This window comes from Watersipora subatra, chromosome 5, assembly GCF_963576615.1.
Source record: "Watersipora subatra chromosome 5, tzWatSuba1.1, whole genome shotgun sequence".
In the NCBI taxonomy this organism is placed as follows: Eukaryota; Metazoa; Bryozoa; class Gymnolaemata; order Cheilostomatida; family Watersiporidae; genus Watersipora; species Watersipora subatra.
The window spans coordinates 34,740,955-34,758,351 of record NC_088712.1 but is presented as its reverse complement, the minus strand read 5'-3'; the positions used below and the strand labels follow the sequence as shown (position 1 = coordinate 34,758,351).

Genomic DNA, 17,397 nt, shown 5'->3' with positions numbered 1-17,397 from the left:
AGGATATCAAACCGGTTCATACTGGATATAACAATGGAACATTACTAGTAGTGTACTAGTATACTAGTGGATAAAAAACATGTAGACCGTTAGCAAGGATATCAAACCAGTTCATACTGGATATAACAATGGAACATTACTAAGAGTATACTAGTATACTAGTGGATGAAAAACATGTAGACCGTTTAAAGAAAACCAGTTGGCTGCACTAAGGTTAGCTAGAAGAAAATAATCAAATCTGAATCAAGGAGTTCGTGGCAGCGACTACAAAATTTAATAGCTATTATCAATACTCCCACTTATTTGATATTGTTAATTTTGGTGATACCCATTAGATCGCGCAAAATGACTAGCTGATCCCTAGGTAAAGGCTTGGTAAGAATGTCGGCAACCATATCTTCACTTGGACAATATGTTAGCCAGAGCTGCTCTCAAATCATGGTGATTTGAATATTCGAATATTTGAAACAAATCATATTTTACTGATTTGACACAGATGGTGATTTGATTCGATTTGAAAAGTTTTGGAAGTAATTTGATTTGAAGTTTCGGGCTGATTTGAAGATTTGATTTGAAAAATAAATCACATCGCTATCGATAGCCTTGTCTTCTGTAACTGATCGAAACATTTTTACGATGTTTGCGAAGTTAGCCCACACTTTGGCAAGAAATGCGCACCATCGATACCGAGGCTAAGCAACCGCACGCATGTTCCTCTACAGAACAAAGAAAAGGACCGCGTGTCGTGTGTGTAAAAGAAATCAACATGAGCAGCTCTGGTAAGCTGTGGAAAAGGCATGTTTGTAGTTGTGGTGCTGGAATTGAATACTTCGATGTCAATTATTTGATTGCTAGAAATTGGTTGTGACTATCCCACTCTAACCTCACAGTCACTAGTCAAAATAAAAATTACTTGTGCTGTGCCTACGGCATGAATGAATGAATAGAATATTATAATATATAATATTCTATACAATACTATTCCATGCCACGGACACATTCAATATTCCTAGTAATGAGAATGTTCATGAATATAAATATGCATTATATTATAATTGGGTAGAATTTAATTAATAAAATAGATTAAAATTTTATTTGTATTAAATTTATTAGAATAATATTAAATAAAATTTTGATTCAATTTATTATTTTAATTTATAAATGAATAGCATAACAATAACATTCTATCCAAGTAAGTACAATAAATGTAATAATTATATATCATACATAGTTTTAACATTACCATTTATGTTGTATACATTGTTATTATACTATTAATTATGTTATATGTATAATATTATAATTAATAATAATTTATACACAGTCATTTACTTACTAAGTGAAGTAAAGTACTTAAAACGGGATTTCTATTAAAAAGGACGATGTACAGAAAGAGGAAGTCACATGAACTCAGCAAATACAAATACGTGATAATGAAGATATGTTAGCTGATTTTTTGAATAGAGCATCTTTAGCTAGTACAAGTAACCTGGATTCAGTAAATCAGGAGATTGAAAAGTATATGGCGAAAAGCAGATCTTCTTATAACACTCTAAGCTATTGGCAAGGTGAAACACAGTTACTGAGGCTTAGCATGCTGGCGCTGAAGGTCCTTTCAGTACCAGCTTCATCAGCTCCCATAGAACGGGTTTTTAGTAAAAGAGGCTTCATAATGAGGCCGCACAGGAGCTCCTTACCATCTGAAAACTTGCGCAAGCTAGTTTTTCCAAAATGCAACAAGTGTATTTAAGTAAATGTGTTAATATTATGTAACTGTTAATTATAGGCTCAATGCTTAGTTTCTTCTTTTTCAAGTTCAAGCCTCAGTAACTGTGTTTCACTTGCCAATATTTTCAGGTTTTATCTTATATTTGTATCTTATATTTTGTAACTTTAAACAAGTATTTAAAGTTTTTTTACATTTGTACATTCTTGCTTAAAAGCTTCAATAAAACCAAAGTAACAGCCATGACCATAAACTGTTACATAACCCTCCACTCATTCATTGATGTATCGAGCCAATGGTATGATGTGCTCTGCAATGATGTTTTAACATACCTTGTAAAACAAAGAACAAAACCGTATCTAGTGATGAATTTAGCATACCTAATACATAAATTTATAGTGGTACAGAGATACAGCTATACTATTCCTATTCATTGAACCCAAAACGGGCAGGGGCAAACCCCTTACCCTTTATTTCTGGTTTAGGTCTTATGGATAGGAGTACAGGCTACGCCGCAACAGCTATACTGTAGATTGATCATCTTAAGCAACAATTGAGCGAACAATTTGAAAGAGTATTTAAAATCATTCTCAAATGATTCAGGATTTAAATTCGTTATTGGGCTGATTCGATTTGATATGCTTCGAATCTGCTGACAAGGGTGGGGATTTGATTTGTAGTTGGCCGGATATGATTTGATTTGAGTCATAAAAAAGTCATTTGAAAGCAGCTCTGATGTTAACTGAATTGTATTGTCTTTGATTGTTTGTTGAATATAGTGATAGCGTATATATATATGTGTTAAGTTCTGTTGTACGAGAAAGGGTTATGAGCGATAGCTCCTTGGTTGTCTTCATAGATCAATGTTGGTGGTGCCGCTGAAGACTTATTCAGTTCTGACACTAACTTCCTAAGCCATACAGCCTCTTGAGCAGCCAAACTTAATGCGATATATTCTGCCTCAGCAGTAGATAGTGCCACAACAGGCTGTTTTTTACTAAGCTAACTGATAGGGCCGCTTGACATCATGAAAAGGTTCCCCAATGTAGAGTGTCTATTGTCTAGATCACCAGCCCAGCCTGCGTCTGAAAAACCAATCAATTCATTATTCTCAGAATGTTCAAACTTGATACCTAAATCCATGAACCCCTTTAAATACCTAAAAGTGCGCTTAACAGCTGTCATGTGTGCTTCGTTAGGGTTAGAGTTATACTTTGTAACTGCTCCCACTTCTTGAGATATATCTGGTCGTGTACCAATCGCAGCATATAGTAAGCTTCCAGTCATAGCCCGATACTTGTTACCATCTGCCAAACCACTTACACCATCATCACTGCTCAGTTTTACATTCACATCTGCTGGTGTTGACACAGGATTTGCCTGTTGCAAGCCAAACCTCTGCAACATTTCCGAGATGTATTGCTTGTGGTGCATCCAAATCACATTGTTTTTTCATCCTGTTCTATTTTTATACCAAGGCAATAATGCAACTTTCCCAGGTCTTTCATTCTGAAATTCTCTTTCGGGCCACTCTTCATTGCACTCATTTGCTGTGGTGTATTCGCCAAGAGTCTTAGGTCATCAACGTATACAGCTACAGTGCATCCATTGTTGTGAATGTATACGCAAGGGTCAGCTTGACTCTGTTCAAAACCCATGTTTCATGCGTTTTTGAAAAGTAATGTGCCAACAGCGAGAAGACTGCTTCAAACCGTATAATGATTTCTTCAACTTCCATACAAGATTTTCTTTTCCTGGCTCAATGTAACCCCCTCCGGCTGTTGCATGTATATCTCTTCGTTGAGGTCACCATTGAGAAAGGCAGGGATGACATCCATCTGATGAACCAACATCCTGTTTTGAACTGCATGAGCCAGCAATGTTGTGATAGACTGAAAGCGAACTACAGAAGAAAGTGTCTCACTGTAATCAACCCCATCCTTTTGTGCATACCCTTTGGCTACCAGACGACCTTTAAATCTTTCTACCATCGCCAGCATGCTAAACCTTGACCCACCTACAGCCTATTGCCTTTTTTCCTTTTGGCAGCTCCACTAAACTCCAGGTATCATTCTCAATGAGTGATTGATATTCTTGATCTGCAGCGGCTTTCCATTCATTTGCATGGTCCCTATCTAATGCTTCATTAAGATTGTGTGGCTCTACTAAACAAGAACTTTTACATGTTTTTGCAGCTGCAACGAACTCATCAATTCCATATCTTGTTGGAGAATTTCTTGGTCTAGTCGAATGTCGGGTTTCAACTACGCTATGTGGCATAGGATGATTTTGTTTAGGTGTTTCATCAACCACTACTTCCAACTGTGACTGTTGTTTACCCTTCAGTGAGATATCATGACTCTCTGTCGATTTTATAATTCGAAGTCACCTTCGTTGAAAACAACATCACGTTTTACCTCTGGTGTTTTACTTGACTCATCATACAGGCGATACCCTTTGGGATTTCTGCTATATCCAACGAACCTAAATTTGCGAGTTTTTGCATCTAGTTTTTTATGTTCTGAATCGGGTACAAGTGCATACGCTACGCAACAAAAACACGAAGATTGCTGATATCTGGTTTCATACTAGACCAAAGTTCTATTGGTGTACATTGCCCAGAAAGTGAAGCCGTTGCAGTCATGTTTCGTAAATGAGCTGCGGTATGAATTGCTTCAGCCTAGTAGATTTTTGGTAAATCAGCATGCCATAGCATAGATCGAGCAGACTCTGTTAGTGTTCTGTTCACACGCTCAGCTACACCATTCTGCTGAGGTGAATAAGAAATTGTGTGCTCATGACGTATACCCCTAGCTTTCAAATATTCCCTAAACTCAGTAGACATACTCTCTCCTTATCTGTGTGTAGTGTACCAATGGACAAGTTGCATTCGTTTGTTACCGCTGCCTCAAACTCCTTGAATTTTACATGCACATCCGACTTATGTTTTGTAAAGTAAACAACACAACAATGTGAAAAACCATCAATAAATGTCACAAAGTACCTCTTACCGCCAAGTGACTCTGTCTGCATAGGTCCACAAATGTCACTATGAATCAATTACAACGCACGAGTAGACTTAATTTCACCAATAGCATAATATGGTTTCCTACAGAGTTTGTCTTCAATACAAGCTTGAAAAAATGACAAACTATCGGAGCCAAAAGTATTTACACCAGAAACATTGTTACTTACTGATTGCTTAAGTGTATGCTCGTTGACATGTCCTAGACGTTGGTGCCATAAATCCATGCTTAGTTTGTTGGGTAATACTGTCATCGCTTGTTTGTAGCTTAATGACTCACTGTCCAGCTCATACAGATTATTCATCAGTAGTCCTGTGGCACACACCTTTCCACTTGTATTACGTATCCAGCATGTCGAGTGCCTGAAGGTTACAACGTTACCTTGAGCAGTGGTAGCTCTAACAGAAAACAAGTTGCATGCCAGTTTAGGAACAAAGAGCACATTATACATGACTCCATGTTTCGTGCCACCATTTTTCAGTTTCATGTTCAAATGAACATTTATTTTACCATGCACTTCAAGTGTATAACCACTACCTAGCCGGACATGCTGAGGCTTGTCGAAGGCACAGTAATCATGCAAAAGTTCTCGCTCAAGTGTCATGTAACTGGATGCTCCAGATTATTAAAAAAGATTATTAAACAAAGGCTAGACAATTATAAAAACATGTTGATCAGTATTCCCATAATTCTCAAATAGACCAAGTGCAAGTTCATAGAGGTAGTCATAGCAGTGCCCTTCTTTGTTCAAGGCTTTAACTTAAGCTCTCTGAAATACTCTGTTAAGAATGGTAAACAAAGGCTAGACGATTATAAAAACATGTTGATCAATATTCCCATAATTCTCAAATAGACCAAGTGCAAGTTCATAGAGGTAGTCATAGCAGTGCCCTTCTCTGTTCAAGGCTTTAACTTAAGCTCCCTGAAATACTCTGTTAAGAATGGTAAACAAAGGCTAGACGATTATAAAAACCTGTTGATCAGTATTCCCATAATTCTCAAATAGACCAAGTGCAAGTTCATAGAGGTAGTCATAGCAGTGCCCTTCTCTGTTCAAGGCTTTAACTTAAGCTCTCTGAAATACTCTGTTAAGAATGGTAAACAAAGGCTAGACGATTATAAAAACCTGTTGATCAGTATTCCCATAATTCTCAAATAGACCAAGTGCAAGTTCATAGAGGTAGTCATAGCAGTGCCCTTCTCTGTTCAAGGCTTTAACTTAAGCTCTCTGAAATACTCTGTTAAGAATGGTAAACAAAGGCTAGACGATTATAAAAACATGTTGATCAGTATTCCCATAATTCTCAAATAGACCACGTGCAAGTTTATAGAGGTATCCATATCAGTGCCCTTCTCTGTTCAAGGCTTTAACTTAAGCTCTCTGAAATACTCTGTTAAGAATGGTAAACAAAGGCTAGACGATTATAAAAACATGTTGATCAGTATTCCCATAATTCTCAAATAGACCAAGTGCAAGTTCATAGAGGTAGTCATAGCAGTGCCCTTCTCTGTTCAAGGCTTTAACTTAAGCTCTCTGAAATACTCTGTTAAGAATGGTAAACAAAGGCTAGACGATTATAAAAACATGTTGATCAGTATTCCCATGATTCTCAAATAGACCAAGTGCAAGTTCATAGAGGTAGCCATACCAGTGCCCTTCTCTGTTCAAGGCTTTAACTTAAGCTCCCTGAAATACTCTGTTAAGAATGGTAAACAAAGGCTAGACAATTATAAAAACATGTTGATCAGTATTCCCATAATTCTCAAATAGACCAAGTGCAAGTTTATAGTGGTAGTCATAGCAGTGCCCTTCTCTGTTCAAGGCTTTAACTTAAGCTCTCTGAAATACTCTGTTAAGAATGGTAAACAAAGGCTAGACGATTATAAAAACATGTTGATCAGTATTCCCATAATTCTCAAATAGACCAAGTGCAAGTTCATAGAGGTAGTCATACCAGTGCCCTTCTCTGTTCAAGGCTTTAACTTAAGCTCTCTGAAATACTCTGTTAAGAATGGTAAACAAAGGCTAGACGATTATAAAAACATGTTGATCAGTATTCCCATAATTCTCAAATAGACCAAGTGCAAGTTCATAGAGGTAGTCATACCAGTGCCCTTCTCTGTTCAAGGCTTTAACTTAAGCTCTCTGAAATACTCTGTTAAGAATGGTAAACAAAGGCTAGACGATTATAAAAACATGTTGATCAATATTCCCATAATTCTCAAATAGACCAAGTGCAAGTTTATAGAGGTAGTCATACCAGTGCCCTTCTCTGTTCAAGGCTTTAACTTAAGCTCTCTGAAATACTCTGTTAAGAATGGTAAACAAAGGCTAGACAATTATAAAAACATGTTGATCAGTATTCCCATAATTCTCAAATAGCCAAGTGCAAGTTTATAGTGGTAGCCATACCAGTGCCCTTCTCTGTTCAAGGCTTTAACTTAAGCTCTCTGAAATACTCTGTTAAGAATGGTAAACAAAGGCTAGACGATTATAAAAACATGTTGATCAGTATTCCCATAATTCTCAAATAGACCACGTGCAAGTTTATAGAGGTATCCATATCAGTGCCCTTCTCTGTTCAAGGCTTTAACTTAAGCTCTCTGAAATACTCTGTTAAGAATGGTAAACAAAGGCTAGACGATTATAAAAACATGTTGATCAATATTCCCATAATTCTCAAATAGACCAAGTGCAAGTTCATAGAGGTAGTCATAGCAGTGCCCTTCTCTGTTCAAGGCTTTAACTTAAGCTCCCTGAAATACTCTGTTAAGAATGGTAAACAAAGGCTAGACAATTATAAAAACATGTTGATCAGTATTCCCATAATTCTCAAATAGCCAAGTGCAAGTTTATAGTGGTAGCCATACCAGTGCCCTTCTCTGTTCAAGGCTTTAACTTAAGCTCCCTGAAATACTCTGTTAAGAATGGTAAACAAAGGCTAGACGATTATAAAAACATGTTGATCAGTATTCCCATAATTCTCAAATAGACCACGTGCAAGTTTATAGAGGTATCCATATCAGTGCCCTTCTCTGTTCAAGGCTTTAACTTAAGCTCTCTGAAATACTCTGTTAAGAATGGTAAACAAAGGCTAGACGATTATAAAAACCTGTTGATCAGTATTCCCATAATTCTCAAATAGACCAAGTGCAAGTTCATAGAGGTAGCCATACCAGTGCCCTTCTCTGTTCAAGGCTTTAACTTAAGCTCCCTGAAATACTCTGTTAAGAATGGTAAACAAAGGCTAGACAATTATAAAAACATGTTGATCAGTATTCCCATAATTCTCAAATAGACCAAGTGCAAGTTCATAGAGGTAGTCATAGCAGTGCCCTTCTCTGTTCAAGGCTTTAACTTAAGCTCTCTGAAATACTCTGTTAAGAATGGTAAACAAAGGCTAGACGATTATAAAAACATGTTGATCAGTATTCCCATAATTCTCAAATAGACCAAGTGCAAGTTCATAGAGGTAGTCATAGCAGTGCCCTTCTCTGTTCAAGGCTTTAACTTAAGCTCTCTGAAATACTCTGTTAAGAATGGTAAACAAAGGCTAGACGATTATAAAAACCTGTTGATCAGTATTCCCATAATTCTCAAATAGACCAAGTGCAAGTTCATAGAGGTATCCATATCAGTGCCCTTCTCTGTTCAAGGCTTTAACTTAAGCTCTCTGAAATACTCTGTTAAGAATGGTAAACAAAGGCTAGACGATTATAAAAACATGTTGATCAATATTCCCATAATTCTCAAATAGACCAAGTGCAAGTTCATAGAGGTAGTCATAGCAGTGCCCTTCTTTGTTCAAGGCTTTAACTTAAGCTCTCTGAAATACTCTGTTAAGAATGGTAAACAAAGGCTAGACGATTATAAAAACATGTTGATCAATATTCCCATAATTCTCAAATAGACCAAGTGCAAGTTCATAGAGGTAGTCATAGCAGTGCCCTTCTCTGTTCAAGGCTTTAACTTAAGCTCTCTGAAATACTCTGTTAAGAATGGTAAACAAAGGCTAGACGATTATAAAAACATGTTGATCAGTATTCCCATAATTCTCAAATAGACCAAGTGCAAGTTCATAGAGGTAGTCATACCAGTGCCCTTCTCTGTTCAAGGCTTTAACTTAAGCTCCCTGAAATACTCTGTTAAGAATGGTAAACAAAGGCTAGACAATTATAAAAACATGTTGATCAGTATTCCCATAATTCTCAAATAGACCAAGTGCAAGTTCATAGAGGTATCCATACCAGTGCCCTTCTCTGTTCAAGGCTTTAACTTAAGCTCTCTGAAATACTCTGTTAAGAATGGTAAACGAAGGCTAGACAATTATAAAAACATGTTGATCAGTATTCCCATAATTCTCAAATAGACCAAGTGCAAGTTCATAGAGGTAGTCATAGCAGTGCCCTTCTCTGTTCAAGGCTTTAACTTAAGCTCTCTGAAATACTCTGTTAAGAATGGTAAACAAAGGCTAGACGATTATAAAAACATGTTGATCAGTATTCCCATAATTCTCAAATAGCCAAGTGCAAGTTTATAGTGGTAGCCATACCAGTGCCCTTCTCTGTTCAAGGTTTTAACTTAAGCTCCCTGAAATACTCTGTTAAGAATGGTAAACAAAGGCTAGACGATTATAAAAACATGTTGATCAGTATTCCCATAATTCTCAAATAGACCAAGTGCAAGTTCATAGAGGTATCCATACCAGTGCCCTTCTCTGTTCAAGGTGTTCACTTATGGCTTTATGTAACTTATGTCAATAGTAGTAACAATACTGACTAAACATCCTTCATGCAAGTGTAAAGCGCATCCGACAATTATGTATAACATCTGTATTGCAAGGCAAGCTGCAGGTGAGACCAACAACTATCACAAGCTCCTAAGATGGCGTCACCTCAAAAGTTTGATGAAGGAGGGGAATGTTCACCAGAACTGATGGTACCTCGAGCCTTACCTTGTGGTCATGTCAACTGCACCCAGTGTTTGGAGACGAAGTACAAGATACATAAAGGTGTTAGATGTGAAACCTGCGAGTAAGTGTAGCCTTATTATTCATTGTATATATTTTAAGATATTTATTATCATCTGACTAGCTATAGTAACTATGTATTGTTTCAAACTGAGTCATCATAATCAATAGAATATATTATAACATAGACCTACTTCATCTCTCACTACATATATGTTAAAGTATAACAATATAGTAGTAGGAAAGGAGAGACAATTCTATTTGGGTAGAACTAACCGGTTTAATACATTCTAAAATTAGACTAAATATATATTTAGCGCTGTAGACAGGAAGCTTGACATTGAGAGTCTGCCAATAGCATCAGTTCATGTGTCGAATCATCAAACAGCAGTGACCTGTGATAAACTGGAGTGTAACAATACAGCTTACCATTTCTGTGGAGACAAACGTTGCAATGGTGACCTTGAGGTATGATGTCATCTATTTAAACCCTTAGATACTGTTTAATAACTTTCAGCAATAATAGTCACACACTGAGGTAAATATTCAGAGTTTCCGTGAAGAAGGATTTTAAATTAACAATTTTTAGACAATATGGGTCGCGGTCACAGAAACCATGGTTAAGTCGCAAATCACGAAGTTGAGTTATTCGACTTTAAAGTTGCACTAACTGAATTTATAATTTTGGTAAAGATTTTTGTATCACGTGCTTCTAGACCAATCAAAGAGTGATCTTTCTGAATCTGAAGTCAGTTTAGATAATAAATGTCTTAAAACCTCAGAAAAACTCTTAAAACCGTTGCTATGCTAAACAGGAAGTACTAAAAAATGGCGTCCGAAAAATGTAACTGCATCTTTTTTGCCGATTTGAAGGATAATTCTGACATTTTGGACACTTATAATGAGTACTTTGGTATTCCAACTGATGCCAAAAACAGTGTAAGTAAAGGGAATGACCATGGTATATTCCTAACCATTCTTATAAGATTTTTACTATATTTAATTATAAGAATAATTATTCGATTTTATAAGATTTGATTATAAGAAAAATTATTCGAGTTTGCAAGATCAAAGTATAGAATGACCGATGATGTGCAATATGTTACTGTTATTATTTTTTTAAACATTTTGTTGATCATACTACGGTTGTGCTCAATATTGCGGCACTGCCAAGCCGTTTTTAATATTTGCAAAATTAGGTAATACATTTTCTTATAGATATACAGCCATTTCTATGACAACCAGCCAAAATCTGTTTAGATTTTTAAATTCAGCATAATGTTTTTGATATAAAGACAGAAATCTAGATAAATATCACAACCTCTTAATATTGGTTGCTATGACGTTTTGAAGTGTAAACAAAACTGTGCATCGGTTTTCGTTTCTCAGACTTTAACACCAGTTTTCTCGGAACTATGTTTTCGCACTGATGGTAAACATGCATTCAGTTTATTGACCATAAAATCTGCTGTATTTAAGCTAGAATCAATTTTTTTTGCAAAATAACTGTGAGAATTTTCTCCTTCTGTTAATGCAGATAACTCTAAATCTTATAATCCCGACTTGACCATGGTTTCTGTGATCATGACACATATAGTCTAAAAATCAAGTGATTTTATTACATGTATATAATAATTTAATAAATGGATGTAGAGTATTAGCCGTTTCCGTTCGATATTTTGCAAAGATCGCGATCTTTCTGTTTATTTTTAAGACCTGAAGGTGTTGATGAAACCTGATACTTGCTGCTGTAAAAATTAATTCTGGCAGTTAACCTTCAGGACTGTCAGAAGACTTGTCATTGTTTTTTGGCAGAGTGCCATAAAAGCAGTCACCTGCAATAGCTTTCAATATTAACCCAAGCATTTTTTGATACAATAATTGACTAACATAGTAGTAGCCTAGGAAAGATTGATGAGTCACTAATTCAAAGCTTGCTCATTATTGACTGGTTCATTTATCCATTCTTTATTTCATAAAGTGATGCGATTACATGTCAATTTTGCAGCTGCATGAAAAGTTTGTTAGAAAAGTTTACAAGGTCATATCTACGAAAAAGTTTAAGCAGACTGCAGGGAAATATCAAAAGTCTTTCTGCAAACATCACAAGAGTCGGCGTCTGATAAAAGCCTGTGAGAAATGCGAAAAGTTGATTTGTAACCTTTGTGACCGATCAGAAGGAGAATGTTCAGGTGAGGCTTCAGAATACAAAGCAACAAGGATCACTTTGTAGTTTGTTTTGACATTTGAACTTTTCACTAAATACTTTAAAAGTTTGTATATGCATATCATTCTCTATTATTAATATCTATAGTAATGAATTTAATTTAATGAAAGACTAGCTTATATGGAACAATATATAGCAGCTGTTAGTTTAACTGACCAATCAGCATCTGCTGACTATAAAATCAACAACTATTCACAGGAGTCAGCATAAACCATGTTCTAGTACATAGCAGATGTTGTCCTTCACCAAAACTTCTCAAGTCATACTGTAAAGTCCTTTCATATTTAGACATGTTAGTCAAGTTAGTCAACCATTGTAGAAAGTCAATACTACACTACTTATATATTTATATATGTAAATCAGACTACCAGCCAGAGCTATGCTGAGCTGACAGCAATTGCTGACAAGATTACATCTGAGCTCAGAAGGTCTTCTCGCAAAAGCTGCCCAAAAGATGGGAGAATTTCAAGAAGCTGACAAGAATTCTTGGAACCATCTAGAAGAAATGAAAAAAGCCTGTGATGCTTGAATACAGAAAGTTGAAAAAGCTCGTGAAGAACATCTACATGTATGTATGATTGAGTGAGCATAGGTGACGTAAACAGGAAACATTTAGGTCTATGATTACATATGCATACACCAGATGATAAAATGTTGAATAAATATCTATTATGGATTGGACTACCTAATAAGTATTCTAGTAAGCCCTGGCTACACATGCTGACGCTGATGAAATGCATAGCTGACGTCTGGTGAAGTATTTACAGCGGCTAAACACTGAAGGTATAAAATGATGTCATGTTGACAAATAGATTGACCAATGACATTTGAGATCGGACATTTGAAGGTTGTGAGGTCCTCGATAGATTTTGGATTACTATTATTTTAGTAGTCAGTATATTTATCATCCAATGTGGACCATCAACAAGTTGTGACATCACTAAACCTTGTTTAGTCTGTATTTATATACTGCTGCTTGCTGCTCAATTATAAGGTTTTTCACATAAACAGTGCAGCATTTTATCAGGTCAGCAAAACATAAACCTGTGAATTACTATGTTAATGCTGATGATTAGCCAATGTGCGAACATGAGACAATATCGTGTATTTTGGTTATTTATAATGTATTTTCCCTTCTAATCACCCTGCTCTGTTATGTTGGTCACTCAACACGGGAAATAATTATAACTCAAGAAAACAATGGTACAAATACTGGAAAAGTCTGTTATATCTGCTAGTCCTACATTAAGTGTCGAGAGATGGCGATAGAATTACACCAATCTGTTTGTGGAGTTTTATGGAGTACGCTAACAAAAGATTCTTCCTTTACATATATTGAAATTTTAAAATTTTGGCTCTAAAAATAGCTACTTTTAAAAAACATCAATTTTAAAACCTATTAATGTATGCTCTACTTTCATGAATAAAAAATTTGATAGGAAAATTTTCATATAAACACATTTTAGTTCAAAACACGAGCGATTTTAATATAATTATCTGGCATCTTAGCTGTTTCTTGTTGATAATTTTCATAGACCGCAAATCCTTTTGCTCATTTTCATGACCTCAAAATGCTGACAAAACTTAGTACAACATATTTGGTGAATGTGTCATGAAAATCTTATTCAAACACTAATATGTATTGTTGCATATAGAGATGAACCATGACATGTGAGTAGCCCAATCTACTAGTGTTTGATTCACTAGCCATTAATCTAACCTATTGTTTGTTTGTTATACGAGACACCCTTTGAGATACGAGTGGTTGTTTTTGGGGAAATATTTCACAGTGAACAATACAGTCAGATCTCTACATACGAGTTCCCAGACATGCGCTAAAATCGAGATACAAGCTCATTGTTGAGCAAGTTTCTTTCTTAAGATACGAGCCGGTTCCCAAGGGCCATTATGAGGCTACTATATAGTCAAGCATGCGAGAGGCCACTTCTGAGAACAGCATCGCTTGGTCTTTCTCCTCGAATCAGTTTAAAAAAAGTTTTTAAAAGGCTGGCTAAATGTTATAGCGAATGCGAGGCAAAACTCGCCTAACCGGAAACAGATACTGCAAAAAATAAGACGACAAAATTAAAGTAAGTTTGAAATGAAAGTAAACTGACATCTGAACTCATGACCCCTTCTGAGTCCCATAACACATTGAGGTCGTATGTCGAGGTATGACTGTACCCGATGTTCACCTTTTGTTTACTCTTTATCAAGTGCTTCTCATATTTCTCAAGGCTCAAATATATTAAATGAAAGAAGTCACGAAACAGATGGAAAACATTAAAATGTTGATTTGAACTTTGACATTTTATTTACTATAATTCTTTGAGCTTTATCAGAACAATTGTTAATTGTTTACAGCACACTAGATGCCAGAGTACATGTACATTAAACAATCTACATGTACCCTGGCACAGTAGATGCCACGGTACTAGTAAATAATGAAATCAATCAAACCATTGTTCAGTACATTGCAAGGCATTAGTTTAGACAATGTTGTGACAGCTCATTAGCCGTGGTGGCGGAAATGCCACACCTCCAATTGATAACATATTACTGAGACATAAACTTTCACCTAAAAACCTACTTCAAAAGGTAGCTAGGGTTACTTAACCACAACAATTTCAGATCTCCATTCTTTACTTTGTTGGTGATTCCCACATATTGAGAGTTTTCCTTTCCCAGATGTTTAAAAGGATAACTCCAAAATTGTATTCGAAATACAGTCAAACATGGATAACTCGTCCACGGATAGCTCGAACACATGGTTAATTCGAACGGTTTCTTTGGTTCGTTCCCACGTAATGATAAATTGCTATAGATAACTCAAACTCAACACTGTTAATTCGAACTGTTTTTTTGCCCAACGGCTACCGAAACGGTTATCGCTTTAGAAAATCACTTTATTCAAAGCCATAGAGGTAAACCTCATCTTTTCGTAATTCATAAGCGTTGTTATTACCACCATCGGCAAAATATTTTTGTCAACGACTTTTCTAAAGGTTTGGTCAAATTTGATTTATACTGCTATTCGATGAATAGCACGGGCTTGCCGGGTCACGCGCGCAAGGATTTTCGCCACGCACATACAAAACAAAAACAGCATGTTGTTTTGTATGTGCGTGGCGAAAATCCTTGAGTGCGTGACCCAGGCTAGCCCGTGACGAATAGTTTTCCAATGTTGATTCCGTGTTGAATCAACATCGGAATGTTGAATGTTTAAAACGTCTTAAAATTGTTGTAATTAAACGTATACGTTGTCTTAGCTAAAAAAAACTATTCATCGTTTGACCTAAACACAGAATACGTGTGTACATTCAATAAGTATCCATTCAAAAAGCGTGAGTGATATACAATGTACCGTAAAACCTCGTAAAACTTTTAATTGAACTGCCTCGGAGTGTTGCTCTTAACGAATCCCAGGTAAAGTAAGGTAATCTTGGCATAAACTTCAAGAAAAATCGGCAAAATTGATCGTGGGTAAAACGCTCAAAAGAAAAAGATGTCTTTTCTTTTGAGCATTTCAACAACGATCAAGTTTTGCCAATGTCAATCTAAAAAACGTCCTGGCAATAACATCACTTCAAACAACAAACCAATCTCAAGTGATAGAAAAATCTCTATACTTTTTGATAAAAACGTTTTAAACTTTACATTAGAAGCATTTAATTTGAAACAAGCCATTTGTGCTTTTGATTTATATTATAGTTTGCATATGTACATGTATCTACTAATAAATAAGTAAATACATGGACTTGTGACAGTGCTCTGATAACTTGAACGCTCTGATAATTCGAACACTTGCTCGGTCCCGTGAAGTTTGAGTTATCCATGTTTGACTGTATTTGGTAAAATGCGTTTTTGAAAAATAATTAATATTTCAATTATTAATATAGTTTAGACTTTGTTAGTTTAGACTGATATAGAAGTCATCCAGTCAATATTTATTCTTTTTAGCACTGGCTCTAAGTTTTAAAGAATGTGAAAAGAAATTCAGCTCAATGCAGTGTAAACATAGACATCGAAGTAAAGCATGGAGTTCTATGTTAGTGGTGAGTTACACAAAACTCACTAAACCTTTTGCTAGCGTGTGTATTATATATAGTTTATGAGAGCTTACTTGTAGAGAGATAAAATATAATTACACAGCTTGAGAGATCAACTAGCCATACCTGGTTGGAATGAGATGATACTATGTATATTTAAGATCACTCCATAACATGGAAAGGTAATTGATTATTTTAATATGTGTAATTAGCATAAATTTTATAATCTATGATTTGAAAGTTTTGAACAAGTCAGTATTCCAAAATATCAGTATTTAGTTGGGAAGAGGATTCAATACTGAAGCGTAATTTTAATTTTATGGTTATTTATAGATTATTGTAGAGTTTAGTAAGAGTTTTTCTGGAGTAAATATTTCACCTGGTACTGCAGACATATTACTCTGGTGTTAGAGGAAGCCATATTAGGATAATAATGTAGCAGAGATATTATTAAATATAATATACCAGTTACTTTGCAGCGTATTATTATGTATATATTAATATATACATAATATAATTATATATAATAATATAATTAATGTATATTAATATGTAGATATTCTATTATTAATAAGATGCTAGTAATATTGTGATATTCTACTTGTAGATTATCAACAGAGGCTACTAGAGGCTCTTGCTTAAGCCTGTGCATCTTTACTGCCATCGAGGTCGCCGTAGAGACAGCAAGGGTCTGCGGTGGTGCTCCTCAGCCGGGCAATGGCAGGGGTGAGGGTCACGTCTCTGGTGGCATTACTTGTTCAAGGACATTTGGTGACACCTCTGTGAAGACTCGGAGGGGTCTCAGTTTATCAGACTGTGATCTTGAAGTGTTCTCGTTATTAAATTATTAACTATCTATAATTTATATCCGCTCACTTTGTAGAAAAGCATAACTTGAATTAGTTAATGCATATTTCACAAATTTTAAAGAAAATATACATCTTGAAAGTTTCCTACATGAAAATTACCAACTCGTAGGAGTCAGACCGGAGAACCGTCAAGGAATATGCAACCAAAGCAAAACATCTTCAGCACACAGAATTAAGCTCTGGCAGTGTGTCAACAATCCTCAACACTATCGATTATAATGGCAGAGTCTCAGGTCCATCTATCTATACACTGTTGAGATTGCCATGACAGCACGCCCCTCTCAATTATTAAAGATACATGGAAATTTTTATAAATGTTAGGTTACACTTGGAGTCACTATCCATGACACAATTTGGATTGATATATGTCAATTATACTATATTTGCCAGATATTTGATTGGAATAAATAGGCTGACATATTTTATAAGGTAAACCATGTCAAAAGATATTGCTCATGGAAGAAAGCAGATGCTAAGAAATTCGATATTTGATAAGAAACCAAATTCATGCCGAGGACAGTGATTTAGTC

General features: G+C 35.7%; 2 protein-coding genes across 3 annotated transcripts in view; one reads left to right on the top strand and one right to left on the bottom strand.

Moving 5' to 3' along the window:
- LOC137396273 (uncharacterized) overlaps positions 1-17,397 on the top strand; it is a 73,104-nt gene that overhangs the window by 5,335 nt on the left and 50,372 nt on the right. The window contains exons 2-7 of one of the 2 annotated variants that reach the window (XM_068082468.1): positions 9,596-9,786; positions 10,040-10,190; positions 11,731-11,914; positions 12,313-12,517; positions 15,910-16,004; positions 16,606-16,958. In XM_068082468.1, the coding sequence (XP_067938569.1) occupies positions 9,638-9,786; positions 10,040-10,190; positions 11,731-11,914; positions 12,313-12,335 (507 nt within the window). In that variant the 5' untranslated portion in view covers positions 9,596-9,637 and the 3' untranslated portion in view covers positions 12,336-12,517; positions 15,910-16,004; positions 16,606-16,958. Of the gene's footprint in view, positions 1-9,595; positions 9,787-10,039; positions 10,191-11,730; positions 11,915-12,312; positions 12,518-15,909; positions 16,005-16,605; positions 16,959-17,397 lie in introns of those variants that run through there. The other variant, XM_068082469.1, reaches the window with a different exon arrangement.
- Positions 2,729-3,133, bottom strand: LOC137397308 (uncharacterized). The gene has a single exon (XM_068083598.1). It carries the CDS (start codon positions 3,131-3,133, stop codon positions 2,729-2,731), a length of 405 nt encoding a protein of 134 aa, XP_067939699.1.

Excerpts from the sequence above, each read along its gene's own strand:
- LOC137397308 (XM_068083598.1), bottom strand. The coding sequence starts at position 3,133 with ATGTTGCAGAGGTTTGGCTTGCAACAGGCAAATCCTGTGTCAACACCA.